Genomic DNA, 16759 nt, shown 5'->3' on the forward strand with positions numbered 1-16759 from the left:
TACTAGTCATTTTGGCATGTACATGTCATGAAATATTAACGTTAACCAGGTATAAAAGTTTGGTGGTGGCTTGGATTTCCTGTCTTTCCTTTTCATATTAAGGTTTCTAGTTCTTACGACTAGGGAGACAGATTTGAAAATATATGTCAATGGTTTGGTGTTCAGGTGGACAGAGTCTCCCCAAGCATGCAAAGGTTACCGTTTCCCTTTGTCCCCATGCCTCCTAGTTAGGATCCCTTACACGCAAGTCTCTGCTTTCTTCATTGCCTTATTTTCCACCCATCATACTCTAGCTTGTCAGTCTAAATATAGATTCATCCCAAATCATGTACTGTATATTAAGAGGCATCATGAGACTATTTGCATAGAAGTTTGACTTCCCTTCACCTTAAAAAGAAAGCAAATTGACTGATATGGGTGTAAACTGCTGAATTTATTCTTTTGGAAGTCTGTGAAAAACACGGGGAGGCAGCATGTGCATTGAACGTGTTTTATTTTTACAGCGTTGGATGAAGCAAGCTCTAGAAGAAGGAATGACTCAGACCCCTTCTGCTTCCCAAGAGAACAGAACCCAGTGTTTATACCAAAGCAATGAGAGTGCTAGCACTTCTGGTGTCTGCAAAGAAAATGCAGGTTGGTTGGAAAAACTGTCACACCTCAGTGATGCATTGGGATTTGATTTTTCCCAGCTCTTAATTCCAAAGGGTGTGATCAAAAGAAGAAGAAGAAGAAGAAAAGCAGCTTTTGTGATCTGTTTCATTTTGGCCATCAGATAGTAATCCAGATAGAAAGGTCTTGCTAGCTATAATGCAAGTTAATAGGTATAAATCGGTGCAGAGATTGAACATATATCTGCACGACTTGCTGCTACCAGTTGACACCCATATTGTGGTCAATGAGAGGTTAAGAGTCTCACCGTTCCTACTGATGTGCCTGGCCCTTCCGGATATGATCAGTTCTTCATATTACAGTTCACTTGTTGAGCTGCTGAGAAGAAATGCAGGAGAGATGAACAGCAGAATGTTGTGAGTGGGATTCTCTTTACAGATTGGCTACTCATTCTATGTCATCTCCCTTGGGGGAAAATATCTGTCCTTTTTAAAATGTGGGCATCTGTGAAAAGGGGCCTTTTCATCTCCCAGCATCGAAGAATAGAGAGTCCATACCTCTTTTATGGTTCCTGAGGAAACAGATGTCCCTCTTACTTCCAAGGAGGAAGCATAATGCATGAAAACCAGTGCCTTTTGATCAGTAGCTTTTTGTGTGTGTGATACTTTCTGGGGAAGCAGTAAGTTAAAGAATGGGCACCCGGTCGCAGAACAGCCGCTCTGCAGCCCCTCATCTTACATCTGAGAGCAAAGCAAAAACTTGAGTTTTAAAAATAGTAACTTTGCGTCTGTCTTTGCAGAAGAAGAGGGTGGCGATCTGTCCAAGTCAGGGATCAGTTTTCCAAGGACGCCAGACGAGGCCCTAGACAGTTTACAGATAACTGTTTGTTGCACGAAGGTTAGAGGCATCTAAAGTGGACAAAGCACTAGTTCTAATTTTGAGTGAGTCAGAGAGATTGTGCAAAAATAATGTTGAAGTCTGTCTGTTTCTATTAAAAGACTCCTGCCAATTAAGGGGGTAGAGTCCCACTAAAATTCTCTAGTGACATTTCAAAAGACCCTTGAAACGTTGGACAGCCAAGGATTTTCCTTTCAGTCAGATAAAATTTTGTTGGAAGGTGTGATCAGAACTCGGAAGGTTACTTTTCAAAAGTAATTGGTTATAGTTGTAGCTCTGAGGCCCTTTGACTCATCTCAGTACTTTGCTACTGTTTTAAATGCTGTAAACCGCCCAGAGACCTTTGGGTAGTGTGGGCGGCATATAAATTAAATAAATAATAATAATAATAATAATAATAATTACAGTTTCTGAGAGAAGCAGTTCATTGCTGTCCCAGAAATAGCCGCATTATTGTTTTCCTGCTTCTTGAGAGTAACTGAACAACTACTGTTAATTATTCTTTAAAAATCTTAATCCACAGGTTCCTAGTTTGTGTACAAAACACTCTCCTCTTTTGTTTCATTATCCCATCAGCTTTCATAAAAGAGCGTGAGGCAAAAGCATAGTGCAGCACTTACACCATGTGGTAGTGCTTATCCATCAGTGACTGAGGCCACAGCTCTGTAACTATAAAAGTAATTAAAACTTAGACTATACAAGGACTTAAGTTACCCCTTGTTAAAATTTTACATAGCCATGTATTTGTTTTAGGGAAAAGAAATTAAGCTCTGAGTGTGATGAAGGAGTTGGAAAATACAAAGATGCACCCTTTGTCCATGTGTAGGGTTGGTGGGAGAGGGGAGAAATGGTTATCATGATCCGGGAGAGAAGAGTAACTGGTCAGCTACAAGATTGTTGTTCGGGAGGCAGTCCACAGTTTGACATAAAGTCATTATCTCATAGGACACCTCAGTACTTGAAACAACAAGGGGAAATGATAAGTGTAGAATGATAAGAACTGGCCAGAGAGATGCTGTTCTCGTAGTAACCGGCTCAGTAGTCTCCCACTGTCCATTCATAGCTCTGTTGGGGTTGCTGTTGCCCCATTGTCTGGATTGCAGGAAAAAGGATAGGAATCTCCCCCCCCCCCGTACAGTACTGTAGCCTCCAGCTCTTGGTGGTCAAGGGAGAACTCTATATTTTGCAGATGGGGAGTTCCCAATAGAATGTGAGTTTATTTGGGATTTCCTCTAGATATTTTCTTGACCCAAGTAAGTAGCCCACTCTGACTGCTGGAACAGAAATCTTGCAGATGATGTAAATGAGTTGGGGCTGATTGCATGGGCCTTCGCTGCAGGAATCCTCCTCAGAGTCCTTGTGAGCTTCAGTGTAGAAGCTGCTAAAGAATCATCATGTTGAACTGGTTATCAGTTCTAGTTTGGCACTCATTTTTTATCCTTGCCAGATCTCCTAAATGGAATGCAAGGGAAGTGCAGCACTTCTAGCTCAGGAGGCTAGGAAAAACAGAGGAAGCCTCATAGGGTGTGAAATAAGGGGAGACTGGCTCTACAAGACTTGAAATAATTATTCTTGGCTGTCATTCTATGTTTTGGCAAGATGTGTCCTGCTGCTTCTGAATTGATGCAGATTTGGACATGAAGCAGAGGCCTATACCTAGGACAGTGGACAAGGGCAGTGAACAAATACTTCCGTCCTTTAGGTTTGCCTTTTTATTTATCCAACCATAGAATGGCCTTAATTGGTTGCTTTCAATGTGAACTCTTTTTCTCATTCCAGCATCTCACTTTAAAGCCCTCAAACAGTCCTTGCTTGTGTTTGGCTAAGATGTTTCATCACTAAAATATACTGCTTGGGCATCGCTCTTCCCTCAGGAGTTTGCCATCTGAGTTGAAGAGATGTCCATCTGAGGAAGTTAGAAATGCGTAGGAACAGGGAAGCAAAAACATGGCAGGGTTTTTCAAGTGAAGAGGGATGAAAAGGCAGTATTGGGAACACATTGATGGTGCTGAGGCAACATGCATGCAGCCCATAAACGGCACTTTCCCCCATCCCTGCCATAGCGAGAGCAGATCTTGAGGACCAATTAGGATTTTATCATGGAGAGTCACTATTTGTATTATATGTTGCCTTTCAGAGTTACTGAGCCCCCTGAAGAAGTGGAAGTCTCGCTATTTGATGGAACAGAGCATTAACAAACTGTTGAGACCGCTGTCTCCTGTCACTCCCCCACTTCCTGATCCCTCCCTGAGCCCACATCTCACCACACCCTCCTCATCTGTGCCAGGAGAGGAGGAAGTTCGGAGTAGCTGTGGGGTGATCTTCTCACCGATTCCCTCCTTGGCTGCTAGTCGTTGCAATACTCCATTACAGTTTGAGGTAAGTCGGGACTGGAAGTGAGTGATGCTAAGTCTGCTGACTTAGGATATGTGAATCAAAAGGGGTCCAGTTAGACTTCAGAGGTGTTTAGATGTTGTTGTTGTTTTAATGTTCTCTCCTGCAGTCAGGCACCAATGGACTGGAGTCCCTCTTCTCCTTTATTCTTAAAAAGTAAACAGATACAAGAGTGTGCAGAAGGTCACAGGCTGTCGGAAGCACTACTGCTCCCCCTCCTGTTCTCTTAACCCCCACTTGTATATGCTTCTTCCTCCACCAGCTCCCGGTAGCAGGATAATATGTTGCTGGTTTCTAGAATGCTTCTCTTCTGCATGTAACCTTTTAGCAAAACCCTGTGCTTTGCAAACTTCAAGTTTTATTGCATCTCAAAATGTTCCTCATGTGCATGATGTTGGCTTCTTTGGCTTCCTTATTCAAAACTTCTGTAAACTTTTAAGCTAGAAGGCTGTTGGGAAAAGCTGCATGCCTAGTTTTTCCCCACCCCATCCCTTGCCAAGGTGGCTGTTGCATGACCAGCCACTTGATGATTGTGAGATCAGTCACTGAGAGACACTCTAGAAAAAGTGGAGGGAGGGAGGAACGGCTGCTTCCACACTTATTGTTGTGTGTACAGTTTTTAGTCCACAGGATTCTGGCCTTAAGAGTGCAAGGGCTGAATGACTTCCAGTATTGGCATTTGCGATCCCAGTTTTTGTAGTTTTCCACAAGATGAGCAAGTGATAGTGCCTACATTTGGAAGCATCCCATTACCTTCCTTTATTGTATCTCTTCTATGTGTTTGGGCTGGGGAGGATTCCAGCCTGCTCTTTCACTTCCGGAAAGCGTGGGGCCGTTGAGCTCCTTTAACCTGCTGCTTCCACCCTTCTCAGAGGCCTGTAAAATGATTGTTCTTGTGACAACAGGATCAGTGATGATCAGGAATTTTAGCATCTTGATCCTTTGCTGTTTTGAAGAATTCTTGGCATAGTTATATAGGCTGAGGATCCAACAGGAGATGGCTCATTGTCAGAGGTTGGATTTTGAGCTTAGGTTGTGTGTTCTCTGCACTGAAAATCTGCACCAAGACAGTCTAGACTCTTTGACCATGGAATTTAAATTCTCTGACCTCTGAATGATAAACACCACAAAATGTTTGCACAATCTCTCCAGGTTTACATAATTTTGCCATATTTACTGCTTTTTCTGTAATTCTGCTGTTGCTATCCATGGAGAGAAACCACATGCCACTAGAAAGTAGTTTTCCAATATCACCTCTCCTGATCTTTGCCTGTTGGGCCTCCCTGCAGTTCACATTCATGTCAAGCTGGAAACTTGAACTCATTGGGTTGCAAGAAACAAAGAGTCACGGTGTTCACATCAGAGGCCATAAAGACTGGGTGCCCTTAACTACACCAATCTTATGGGATGGAGGCTTGGGATTTTACCAAGAATTTGAATCTTAAAGTTGGGTGTTTGTCCCAATTTTTGCTCCTGATTTGGAGGTCAAGCTTCAAAGCTTTGTCTTCCTTGTAAGAAAGAGATCTTCTGCTGCCGCCACTGCTAATATATGTGACCAGGTCTGTTGCCTAACTAACACTCCCCTACCTCATCTTCTCTGAGTAGGGAAAAGGTCTTGAAGTGTGTTAGATTTCCACCCTACCTCCACTTCTCTGTTGAGGCTTTTCCTTTTTCCTTTGTTCTACTCATGCTTTCTATAAGCAAAATGTTTCTAAAGTTAAAGAACTTAAACAAAAATCCTTAGCGGTCTGAATGAAAACAAAATATAAACAACAGGAAAAACAATATCAGTTCATCAGTAAATGGCACATAAAATCAATTGAAATTACTTGAAGCAGCCACTAAAACTTGTGAGCAACCCCCCCCCCGAAAAAAAAACCCAGTCAGGTACATAAAGTGCTAAAACACCACAATGAACATGAGAGCAGTTAACACAGATGTGAAATCAGTAATCGCCCAAAGCCCAGATAAATTGTTTTGCCTGATACTGAACACTTGTGCTCTACTCAGCTGCCATTTTGAAGCCCAAGAAAAAATTTGCCCTGTGTTGTTCAAGTAGACACTTGTTGATACAGCTATGAAAGATTCCTTCTGCAGGCATTTTATCACAATTATCTCCAGTTATTGTTCCATGAATTGCTGAAATGTTAAATGTGATATTTGGCTCAACCAGATTTTAAGAAAGATTTCCAAAGTAGATTTTTTTTTTTTTTTGGCAAATGGCAATTAAGATATAGTGACATCAAAGGAGGAGCCCTTTTTTCAGTAGTGCCTACTTGAATAAGCTTGTAGGGTGTGCTCAAGGAGAAATGCTGCTCCCGGAGGGATTTTGTGGTAGTTCTGGAGAGTGAAGAATCCCTGACTTCTTCACTATTGATAAGCTTGTACACATGCGTCTCTTTTGAAATAATAAAAGGAAAAACGTTATGTTGCTCATAGAATGGCCAAGAGGTTTTCCAGCCCCATGTTGTCTCTTCCTTGCTACCACTCATGCCGACGGTCCTTTCGTCGGACTTCTCACAGATAGTGGTTGAAATCCTGTTGCACAGTGCCATATGTGCAGCAGTGGTGATGTCATCATGAGTGACAAATTGTCACTCATTCAAGGGTTTTTCAGAGTGCACGGAACTTGCACACAAAGTGTTGAGTTGGCAAGTATCTCAAAATCACCAAAGGAAGCCTTCGGCTAGCCGCGATTTGCTGCTGAGGGCAATGTTATCACCATTACACATGTGGAGCTGCATGGCAGGATTTTAGCACAAGTTTTCTCATGGCTACATGACAGATAATGCTTCATATAAAGCAAAGCTAGTGGCCCTAATAAACCAGCATGCTCTACCTGTAAGTTCTTTTCCCACAACCTGTACCTGGGAGTGAGGAAAGGTACCCCAGGACTGTGAACATTTGGAAGAATCTTATATTTATGGAGAAGAAGTTAGCTTCCATGACTTTAATGGCTCAGACAAGAAGTGAGTACCCTTTGCGTGCCGTACAATAGCCCATTTTAGAGAACAGCAACCTTTTCTGATAATAATCTTCACTAGTCATGGCTCTGTATTTGCTTTCATCATCAGAGGCAGTGTGCTTTATGCCTTTGAATGCTGGTTGCAGGGAGACATATGTAGAAGATGCTCGTGTGCTCCTGTCCTGTTCGTAGGCTTCCCGTTAGCCACCATGGGAACAGAATGCTAACTTATAAATAAGTCTTTGGCTTGATCAAGCAGAGCTCCTACGTTTGCCCTGCCCAGCCTCGCTGTCTGTTAATGAAAGTAAAGTGTGCTTTGAATTTGGTGATGGCATTTAATAGAGCATTGTTGCCAGCTTGCTCTATCCCATGTTATGCCAGGATAACTGTTATAAGCCCAGATATATCCAGAGCGTAAAGAACAAGACATTTCTGTACTGTTCTCTGACATAAGTCCTGAAGTTGCAGCATGAGATGCAGTAACTCTGGTCCTGTCTTGCTGCTTCTCCTAGTCTTTAAATTCCCTAGCCTCTGAAATCCATATAACATGTTTAGTTCCCCTAACTGCTAAGACCAGTCCCCAGGATAGTCTCTCTGTTTTTGTTTCGTTTTGTTTTTCAGAATAGCTATGGCTAACCTCTAAGCTTGGTTTTTTTTTTAAACTTTATTTTGCTTCTTGACTTGTAAAATTAGATGAATAACGAGATGCTTTTCCCTCCTAGAACGTATCCTCCCCTGAGAGTTCCCCTGCGCATAGGCCCGAGTCCCTGTCGCCCGAGGTAGTTATCACACCATCTCAATTGGAGGTGGAGAGTGTGTGTAGTTTGTCTGTGTGGCTTGTGAGTGTGTGGGAGTGTGTATGTACGAGCGTGTGTGTGCGTGCGTGCGTGTACACGCACTTGGTGGGAAGGGCAGGGGGGGAAGCTCAGGAGGAGAAAGAAGAGGAGGGGAAGGAAGGGGCCAGTCAAGCAGATAGAGGTGGAATACACAAAGCTTGCCTGTTAATCCTTCTCAAGTAGCCTTCCCATGGGAGCAGTGAGGAAGAAGAGGAGAGGAAAACTTAAGATACACAAACTCTGGTGCCTAATAGAAGTCACTTCATTGTTAGACAGGGCTTCTCAAATGGTTGCACTTGCTGTATTCTCTGGTCACTTTTTCCATTACTTCTGCTCTGTGTGCCCACCCCACCCCACCCCACACCCATAAATCCAAATTTGACAAAAAAAAAAATCCTACATTCTGGCTTCAGGTTCATTGTGCAAATCAATAAGTGTGATGCCAATTTATCTGGGTTTGGGGCTGAGTTTTTTTAGCCTTGAAGCAAGGAACAATTCAGCTTTAGGAAGACATTGTTAGAAATGTTACATATTCAAGGCTATTCATTAAGGTGTTACCTTCAAATTACTCTGCTTTTGGGTTTAGCCTGTTTTAAAATTATTATATATGAAATCATATAATGCATAGTTACTGCTGGAAAACAGCATGAAGATTTCATAAAGGAAGCCTATGGGTAGGTGGGGCATAAAAACAAAAAAAAGGTAGGGGTTAAGGGAGCCATTCACACGGCTGGGCTTTTTCAGGAAGCTCCATGCATGTTAATGATGCCTTTCAATCAAGAGGTGAGAAACTACAATACAGACAGATACAGACACACACTGATCTGGACCTTTCCTAGAGGCTGAAGTTTAGCTGTAACTGTTACTTTGCTTTTGTAGCCAGAACTGCCCTTTGAGCTGTTCTGGAAATTCCAGTTGGTCTTGAAAAGGGCTTCCAAGATTATTCAGAATGGCGTGGTAACTGTGATCCTATTCTGTTGCTGCTTCATCAGCTGCACTGACACCCAATCCATTTATGGTTGAATTTAAACTGCTAGTTTTAACATTTAAAGCTTGGGCCTCACATGCCTGGACATTTGTCGTTCTTCGGATGTTGTTGGACTACAACTCCCAGCTTTCCTCACCATCGGTGCTCTCGGTCAAGTCACTAGGCGTTGCAGTTGAACAACATCTGGAAGGCTATGTTTGCCCCACCCTTGAGGGACACCAACCTAGACCGGAAGGCTGCCTTCCGTGGCCCTGCTCTGTGTGAAGTGAAGGAGACAACGGCTCGGAGGGATCAAGCCCTCTTGACTAACTGCACCCTAGCTGCTGAAGGAGCCTCGTAGAAGAGGCCCGTTCAGTGCCTTTTGGTTGTCCTCCTGGTGAGAGGTGAAGTTCTTTTCATTCACCCACCCCTTTAAAAGTCTTTGTATAGATGTGTTAAGCTTTTATAGGGTAATGTTTTGTTTTTCCATTGTCAGAGAGCTTTTTTTTTAAGGGTTCATTTTTCCATCTGTGAATTGTGCTTTGTGTTACCTTGTCAGTTATGGAAGCCACCCTGAGAAACATAGGTTGATGGGAAGCCATATAAAAAGGAAGAATGGATATCAAGTAATATTTGTTAAAGGGTGGTAGGATGCATGACGCCCACCCTCAAATTTCTCTGCCCTTCTTTTCAAATCTGTGTGGCTACATACAGCGAACCTAGGAAGCCACTTTATATTGAGTCCGCCAAGCCCAGGATTGTCAACGCAGACTAGTAGCGGCTCTCCCCAGTTTTCAAGCAGGAGTTTTTCCAGCCCTTTTTGGGATAATGGCAGGCGCTGAATTTGGGACCTCCTGCATGCCGAGCATGTGCCCTCCCACTAAGTTATGGTTGCTGCACTTCTAATCCACCCGCACTTTATCAAGAAGGGGAACCAGCTCCAGGACGTGAAAATGCCGGAGAACCTAGAATTCTGTTCAGGGCTTATATTCCATTATTTCAAGGCCAGATTCTTTACCATGCATTTAAAAAGGCAATGTGTGTTTAGGAGATCTCCTCTTAGAAAGAGGAGTCTTGGGTGGCGAGGGGGAAGTGTGCCTGCACTGTGTGGCTGCGATAGTTTTACTTGTGACAGAATTGGTTGGTGAGCATTCCTGATGCGTGTGGTGTACTTGCTTGCTTTGGTCTTTTTGTTGATTCTTCACCTTTTATTGAAATGGTTGTGAGATTATTGTGTTAAATGGGGGGGGGGGGGGAACAGACAAAGGCTCTCATGAGCACCAAACTCTCTGCCCAGTCTGGGTTGGGGTGAAGGTAGAAGGCTGCAAGTGTATTTAGTCTCCAGAAAAGTCTGCAGCCTCAAAGAGGAAAGTAACTGCGGCTGACAGAACAGACAGAATGGAGAGCCAAGCAAGACTGGCAGGAGACTATAGTGAGTCAGGAACAAGTAGTGGGCAAGCAGTGTGTGCTCTTCAGAGAAGGGGGGGGACCATTTGCAACTTAAATCTTTCTCTCTGTCTGCCCCTTTCACCTGGTTCTCTACCCTCTTCCGTATTTCCTTTCCCTCCCTGTCCTCCCCATGCCCTACTCATGTTGGCCCTTCTAGCTCTGCCTCAGAACAGACCACGATGTCCCCAAGGCAGGATTTGTGGATGCCAGTGCAAACAGCTGCTCCGAGAGACGGTTGCTGCTGCCTTTGGGGCCTTCCGATCCCACATCCCAGCCGTCAGAGACCAGCTTCCCAGGGAAGAGCGGAGAAGCGCAGACACTGCTCCAAAGCTCTGAGCAGGCTTTTCGGACAGAGTTTAACTTAATGTATGCCTTTTCCCCTTTGAATGCGATGCCCCGGGCAGAGGCCTTGCTACGGGAATCTCCACAATTAGCGGATGGGAAGCCTCTGAATCCCGAGCGGGGCAGTTGCAGTTCTCCTGCCGAAGGATACTTTGGCAGGCACGAGCAGGTGCTGCTGAAAGAGGTGGTGCATGGACCCATGGCCCCTTGTGGAGAGCGAAGTTGCGAAGGGGTCACATCTGCCCCCCAGAATCCTCCACAGAGGAAAAAGGCAAGTATCTGACCTGAATGGAAAGAGCAGGGGGGAGCTGGAGATGTGGCAGGCCCTGCTGAGAGGGAGAGGTGCTCAAAAGTCATGAATTCTGGGGTGAGTACGTGGTATTGTGGGGGCAGCCATATACTGAAGAATGTGGTTTGAATGGCAACTACAAGAAACTCTGCATAGTCCAATCACACGGGGTAGGAAAAAGAGCTGAGGCAGCGGTCAGAGGTGAGGATCGCAGTGGACAGATGGATGCCTTTGGATGCAGAGTTGTAATGGCACACAGAGGCTGCTCCTCAAGAGAGTCACTTACTTTGTGATTTATTTTGCTCTCAGGCTTCCTGTCATCCTGAAGAATGTGGTTAGTTTGGCTGCACTTTTTGATCCAGTCTAAGCTGGATCTTAGAAGCCAGCATGTGACAGATTCTAGTTTTAGCCCTGTGGTTGCTGCTGACCATAGGCTGGAGAACAGATTCCTTTCTGGTGCAGCCAATCCAAGAAACAGACTGCATTCCAAGGGCTGGCAGGTTATATCTACCAGGTCATCCCTGAGTGAGAAATTACATTGTGATTCAGTTATTGAGGGTGGGTGGGTGGGGAGAGCAATTTCTTGATCTGTGAATGAGGCTGTGATCCTGGTTTTGACTGTCTTTTCTCCTGCAGGTGTCTCTGCTGGAGTATCGCAAGCGAAAGCAAGAAGCCAAGGAAGGTGGGGATTCTGCCCGATGTACAGGGACACCAACCCGACCGGGGAGCAGCTGTTGTGGGGCAGAGATGGAGGCAGGCATTGTGACGGGCTCAGGAGCCCGGACGCTGTCGTCGCCCCAACATAGCTTCTCTCCCTCACATTCCTCCCTGTCGCATCTTGAGGAAGTCGTCCCACCCGAACCAAGAGGGACCACACACTGCAAGTCCCAGGACAGCATCAGCAGTCGATGGTGAGTGCTAGCCTTGCCCTTCGAGCTCAGGAAGGAAAACGTGCAAAATTTTTCTCTTGGGACCTTTTCTATGAGATTCTCCGGAAAGCTTTCTGGCTTACTTCCCTTGTGTTCTTTGTGTGCTCAGTACAGCATTTGTACTACCTTACTTACCATCCTGGCAGCACCAGAACACCGTAATGCTTGTGTTGTGTCCCCATCTTCCCCTCTTAGGAGTTTATGGAGCAGCAAAATTATGCAAACAAATGCCAGTTCCCTGATTTTTTTATTTTATTTCATTCTATTTTTTATTTTATTTTCTAACATAGGCTTGAGAAACCTTAGACAGAAATCTTTTTGCCTTGATGCTGCAGCTGTAATTGCATTTTTTGAAACTGAATGGGGAGCATGAGACAGGTGATAGAAGGTTACAACAGAAATCTCCCAATCCTGGGGAGTGATCCTCAAAGGAAAAATTAAGCGGCCCTCGAAGCAACATGTCTGTCTTCCATTGTGGTGTGGTTATTCATTGTGGAGGTCTTGTCCCAACAACTCATTGTTTACATGTTTGTATCCCATCATTTCAGCTTTAGGGTAATATAAATGGAGTTACTTCACTTTACCCCCTGGCAGTAGGTTGGGCTGAAAATACAATTTTCTCAAATCAAGTTGCTGATAGTCACACACACACACACACACAGAGAGAGAGAGAGAGAGAGAGGTGGTTTACTGCTTAGATACAATAGCATCTCATTGTGACATTCAAGATTTACATCAGAATTCTGGAAAAAAACCAACATCCTTTAAAAAAAATTAAAAAGTAGACTTGTACCACTCATGGCTGTATATCCATAGGTTAAATAGGAAAACTGAAGGAAAGGATTACCAAGAAGACCTAGATAAGTGACAGGAAGAGGACTTATCACAACTGTTCCTTTTTATGGGGCATTGTTCCCATTTGCTCCATTGTGTATCTTACCCCTACAAACATCCTTGTACCTTCTCCTGTGCTATCAAATTTGTGACTAGAAGAAGATTCAAATAACTTCACAGAAGCTAAAGCAAAGACCTTGCCTCTTGCTTGTCCCCTGCAAGCATTTGGTATTCAGAAAAGCCAAGTTGCTTTGTGAACATAGAGGCTCTGTTTATCTACCACAGCCAATTGCCCTAATGTTGCTTACATTTAGAATTTGGCATTCAAAGCTTTAGGAGTTGTATTTTGTTCTTCTTTGCCATGTATTGATGTAGCTGCCATAAGCAACCTGCAATGCTTTCTGATATCTGAGCTCAGTGTTAGATATGTTGTTACCTGTGTAATCAGCTGCTAGAAACTCTCCCCCCCCCCCCAATTCCAGTGGCTTTGCAGTAATGAAGTCCTGTTTCGCTTTGTTAAAATCTTGGCTGGGCTGAAGTCAAGATATATTACAAAAACTTAAGTTGGATTTTATCTTACGTGTTTGAGGAGGTGGTTTGTAATCCACAGAAGCTCATGCTGAAATCTGTTTGTTTTAAATGTGCCACAAAACCTTTTTGGTGCTCAAACAGACTAACATGTTCCCATAGAAAATTCCTGATTTGAAATCATCTTAATGAACCAATCATGGTAAAATAGAGTTGCAGAATCTTTTGCTTCTGAAACCTCAAACCTATACTCAGTTGATAACTAGAAAATCTTACAGTACAGAGATTATATTTATTCCTGCTGTTCCAAACACTGGAATTTTTTTCTGCTAATCCACACTGCCAGCATAACTGCTCCAAAATCTTTTTTTTTTTTTTTTTTAGCAAAGGCATTGATTCAGGTGAAAACCCCTGATATGAGTAGTGGGTAGCAATTGTTAATATTCTTGTGTGCTGATAACTAGAGATGGGAGTATTCGTATACGAATAAGAATATCCCCGCGCAGGTGGCGTTAACAAGGGTCCAGCCCCATGGGGCCGGACAGTCCACTCACCGATCTGATGCAGACAGCGTGATTCTATGAATGGCTCCGCAGCGCGTGATCCACTTGCCACTCTTCGACCTTGTAACGAGGCTTGTCCTCCCACCTTCTGCCAGAAGTGGCGAGCGGATCACGCACTGCTGAGCCATTGGTAGAATCGCGCCGTCCGCGTCAGATCGGTGAGTGGACCATCCCAGAGCCCATGGATCTGGGCCCTTGTTAATGCCATCTGTGAGGGGTTATTCGTATACGAATACCCCCATCTCTACTGATAACCCTTACACCGTGGCCTTTGCTATTAGTTGTTCCAGCAATATCCAGCATTACCGTTTGATCACATTTTATTCATGTTTAAATGATCATTTCTAGCTGATCTGAGGCAGTTCCCACTCAGCCCTGGAAGTGAAAATGGTACATGGTCCAACAAGTATAGTACAATGTAGATTGAGCATGAGGTTTAATGTGTACATTGTGCAAAGTATAGAAATATGCATCATGTCTATGAGTTGGGGGAACACAACAGAATGAGCCCCGTCTAGAGCACAAGGGGCAGCTTCTGACTTTTAAAAGCGGTATATATTTGTACTTTTGTCTGTTCTTGAGTAATTCCAGAAAACATAAAATGCACCAAGGGTCAAGACCAACATATTGACATGGACTGATGTTTCAATTTTTCCTGTCTTGTGTTCTGCTTTAGGATGGTACCCACTTCAGTGGAGCGGCTCAGAGAAGGCCGTGGGATTTTGGAGAAGGTTTTGCGCAGCAGTGCAAAAATATGCCAGAGGGGAGATCCCTCACCAACTCGGGACAGCATAGGCGAAAGAGAATCAGGTAAAGGAGCCCCAGGTATGGCAGATGAACATGGTCAGAGCAACCCCTGTCTTTGACGCACTTTGGACTTGTTCTTACTAGACAGGTGTGATCTTCTACAATATATTCTGAACAATAAATCTGTCTGTTAGTCTTTGTCCTCTGAATAATTTCTGCAAGGCCTTGCAGTTCTCTGCATATTACTAGGTCTTACACCACAGGTTAGGCAGCCATCTGTTGGAAACCTTTTCGTTCTGGATTTCTTGTTTTAAGCCAAGGATTGGGCAAAATGATCTGGAAAGCTGCTTGCTCCTCTGAGCTCTTTTTCCAGATCTAGAGAATTTATCTGATGGTTGTAGTTTTGTTTTTGTTTTGCTGGTCTGTTTATTTTAGAATGTGGCTATTCTGAGGGCCTTCTATCTCCATTCCAGCTCTGGATCAGGGCTTGTTCAGGTATGTGCCAATTCCTAAACCTAGCCTGCCTGTGCTCTGATTTCTAGATGGTGTGGAAGGAGACTTGCCAGATCCCCTCAGCTCTTCCCTCAAGGGACCAGCTACAGTTTACAGTCCTTCTCGATACAGCTACCAGGTATGTGAGGAAACATCCTTATTACGTGGTGGGGGTCTGCATACTTTAACTCTCTGGCTCTGAGAGGCTCTAAGCTTTTTTAGATGGGGATGTAAGATGGCTGGGTGGGGCTCTAAACATGTGGCCTGGATTGTGTGATTATGTCTGATCCTTCCCTTTCAGCTCTTGCAGTCTGACAGCCCTCGGGCCGAATCGCAGGGCCTCCTTCAGAGCTCCTCCCCCTACCGAGGACACCCTGTCCCCTCGCCCGGATACAGCTACCGGTCTCAGCCCCAGAAAACAGGGCATCTTCCACCTCTCAGTTCTTCGGAACCCTCCCTCTCTTCTGCTTCCTCCTCCATCTCCACGGACTCCTCGGCTCTGTTTGCAGGGAATTCTGGATACTATGGGAATAGCCAGCAGCAGCATCCTGGCCCTGGTGTTCTGAAGAAGGGCTGTCCCCAGGCCGCTGTCCCCAGCCCTGCCCAGACAGGAGCTCCAGACTCTTTGTCCTCGTCTGAATCAGGGTCATATCCCTGCGTGGGAACTGCTGGCTGCACTCCTACTTCTTCCTCCTCCTCCTCCTCCTCCTCTTCCTCCGCCTCCTCCTCCTCGTCATCTTCGTTATCATCATGTCGACCCTCTCAGTCAGACTTGCGGACTATTAACCCTCCGGCCTCCGCCCCCATTGCTCTTTACCCAAGCTCCAGAGCCGCAGCACTTTCCAACTCGCAGCACTACTCGCACCGAGGAGGGGCAGCAGGAGGAGGAGGAGGAGGCAGCATCCACCAGTACCGACTGCAGCAACTTCCAGGGTCAGGCGTCAAGACTCAGACAGGCCTTTCCTAGGGTCGAGGCAGGATAGCCCTCCTGCTCCTTTTGGCAACAGCTCTCATAGGGGAGGGATCCTGGGCTGGCAAAGGGCCAGAGACTGAGGCTCTGGGATATATGAGCAAGAGAACACTGCCAGCGAACCGGCCACCCCTGGCTTTGGAAAAGAGAAGGCCGCTGTGGCAGAGTCTGTAGCAAAGCATCTCCCTGATGCCTGGGTACGTTGTAGAATGCCAATGGTGCTGAGCGGCATGGCCTGGGTCGCCTAACTGAGCCCTTAGCTGTAGTCTCTGGGCAGGTCGGGGGAGCTTGAATATGAAACCAGTGCAAATCAGAAGAAAAGAAAACAAAAGCAGGGGGAGGGGAGGTAGGGGAGGGGGGCGTTGATTGAAATCCCAAAGTGCTCTCTGCAGGGTTGGGTTCCCAGAATGTGCTGGGGTTGGGGAGGGTGGGAAGTATAATCCATTCTGATCATTCCAGTTTCCAGCAAGAGCATATTTGGTGTTCAGGCTGTGTGCAGAGAGTCATAGGATGCAGGGCTGGTAGCAGTGGGAGTGCATGCATGTGTATGTGTGTGTGAGAGAGAGAGTGTGAGTGTGAGGGGCAGAGGGAGAGAAGGCAAGGCAGGGTAAACCTGTGTTTCTTGCAGACCATCGCTATCCATCAGTACCAGGTCACTGGAAGGGGCCTTTTGCAAGCAGTAGGCCATGCCTGCCAAAGCAGCCGTGATGGTGCCATTTGAGAGGGCAGTGCTGTGGCAGGGGAAGCAGGGTAGTTTGTCAGAGGGAACAGCTTCATTGCTGTGCCTCTCGGAGCCTGTTCAGCCCACCTCTGGATGGTGGTGAGAGAAGTGCTCATTCCGGTGCTATTGGTACTGCTGCTGCTCCTGTTGTCAAAAAAAAAAAAAAAAAATCCATCGCAGAGTGCCTGGGAGAGGTGACTGCTACCATCCTCTGAGGTCCAAGAGCA

General features: G+C 45.2%; 1 protein-coding gene across 3 annotated transcripts in view; it reads left to right on the plus strand.

The window, feature by feature from the left end:
• SETD5 (SET domain containing 5) overlaps positions 1-16657 on the plus strand; it is a 67253-nt gene extending 50596 nt beyond the window's left edge. For 2 of the 3 annotated variants that reach the window (XM_020808830.3, XM_078388779.1), the window contains exons 17-24: positions 504-633; positions 3644-3885; positions 7588-7644; positions 10275-10730; positions 11385-11659; positions 14279-14412; positions 14892-14980; positions 15143-16657. In XM_020808830.3, the coding sequence (XP_020664489.3) occupies positions 504-633; positions 3644-3885; positions 7588-7644; positions 10275-10730; positions 11385-11659; positions 14279-14412; positions 14892-14980; positions 15143-15808 (2049 nt within the window). In that variant the 3' untranslated portion in view covers positions 15809-16657. The remainder of the gene's footprint in view (positions 1-503; positions 634-3643; positions 3886-7587; positions 7645-10274; positions 10731-11384; positions 11660-14278; positions 14413-14891; positions 14981-15142) is intronic. The other variant, XM_020808831.3, reaches the window with a different exon arrangement.
• The last annotated feature ends 102 nt before the right edge of the window (positions 16658-16759 follow it).

This window comes from Pogona vitticeps, chromosome 2 (genome assembly GCF_051106095.1).
Source record: "Pogona vitticeps strain Pit_001003342236 chromosome 2, PviZW2.1, whole genome shotgun sequence".
NCBI lineage: Eukaryota > Metazoa > Chordata > Lepidosauria > Squamata > Agamidae > Pogona > Pogona vitticeps.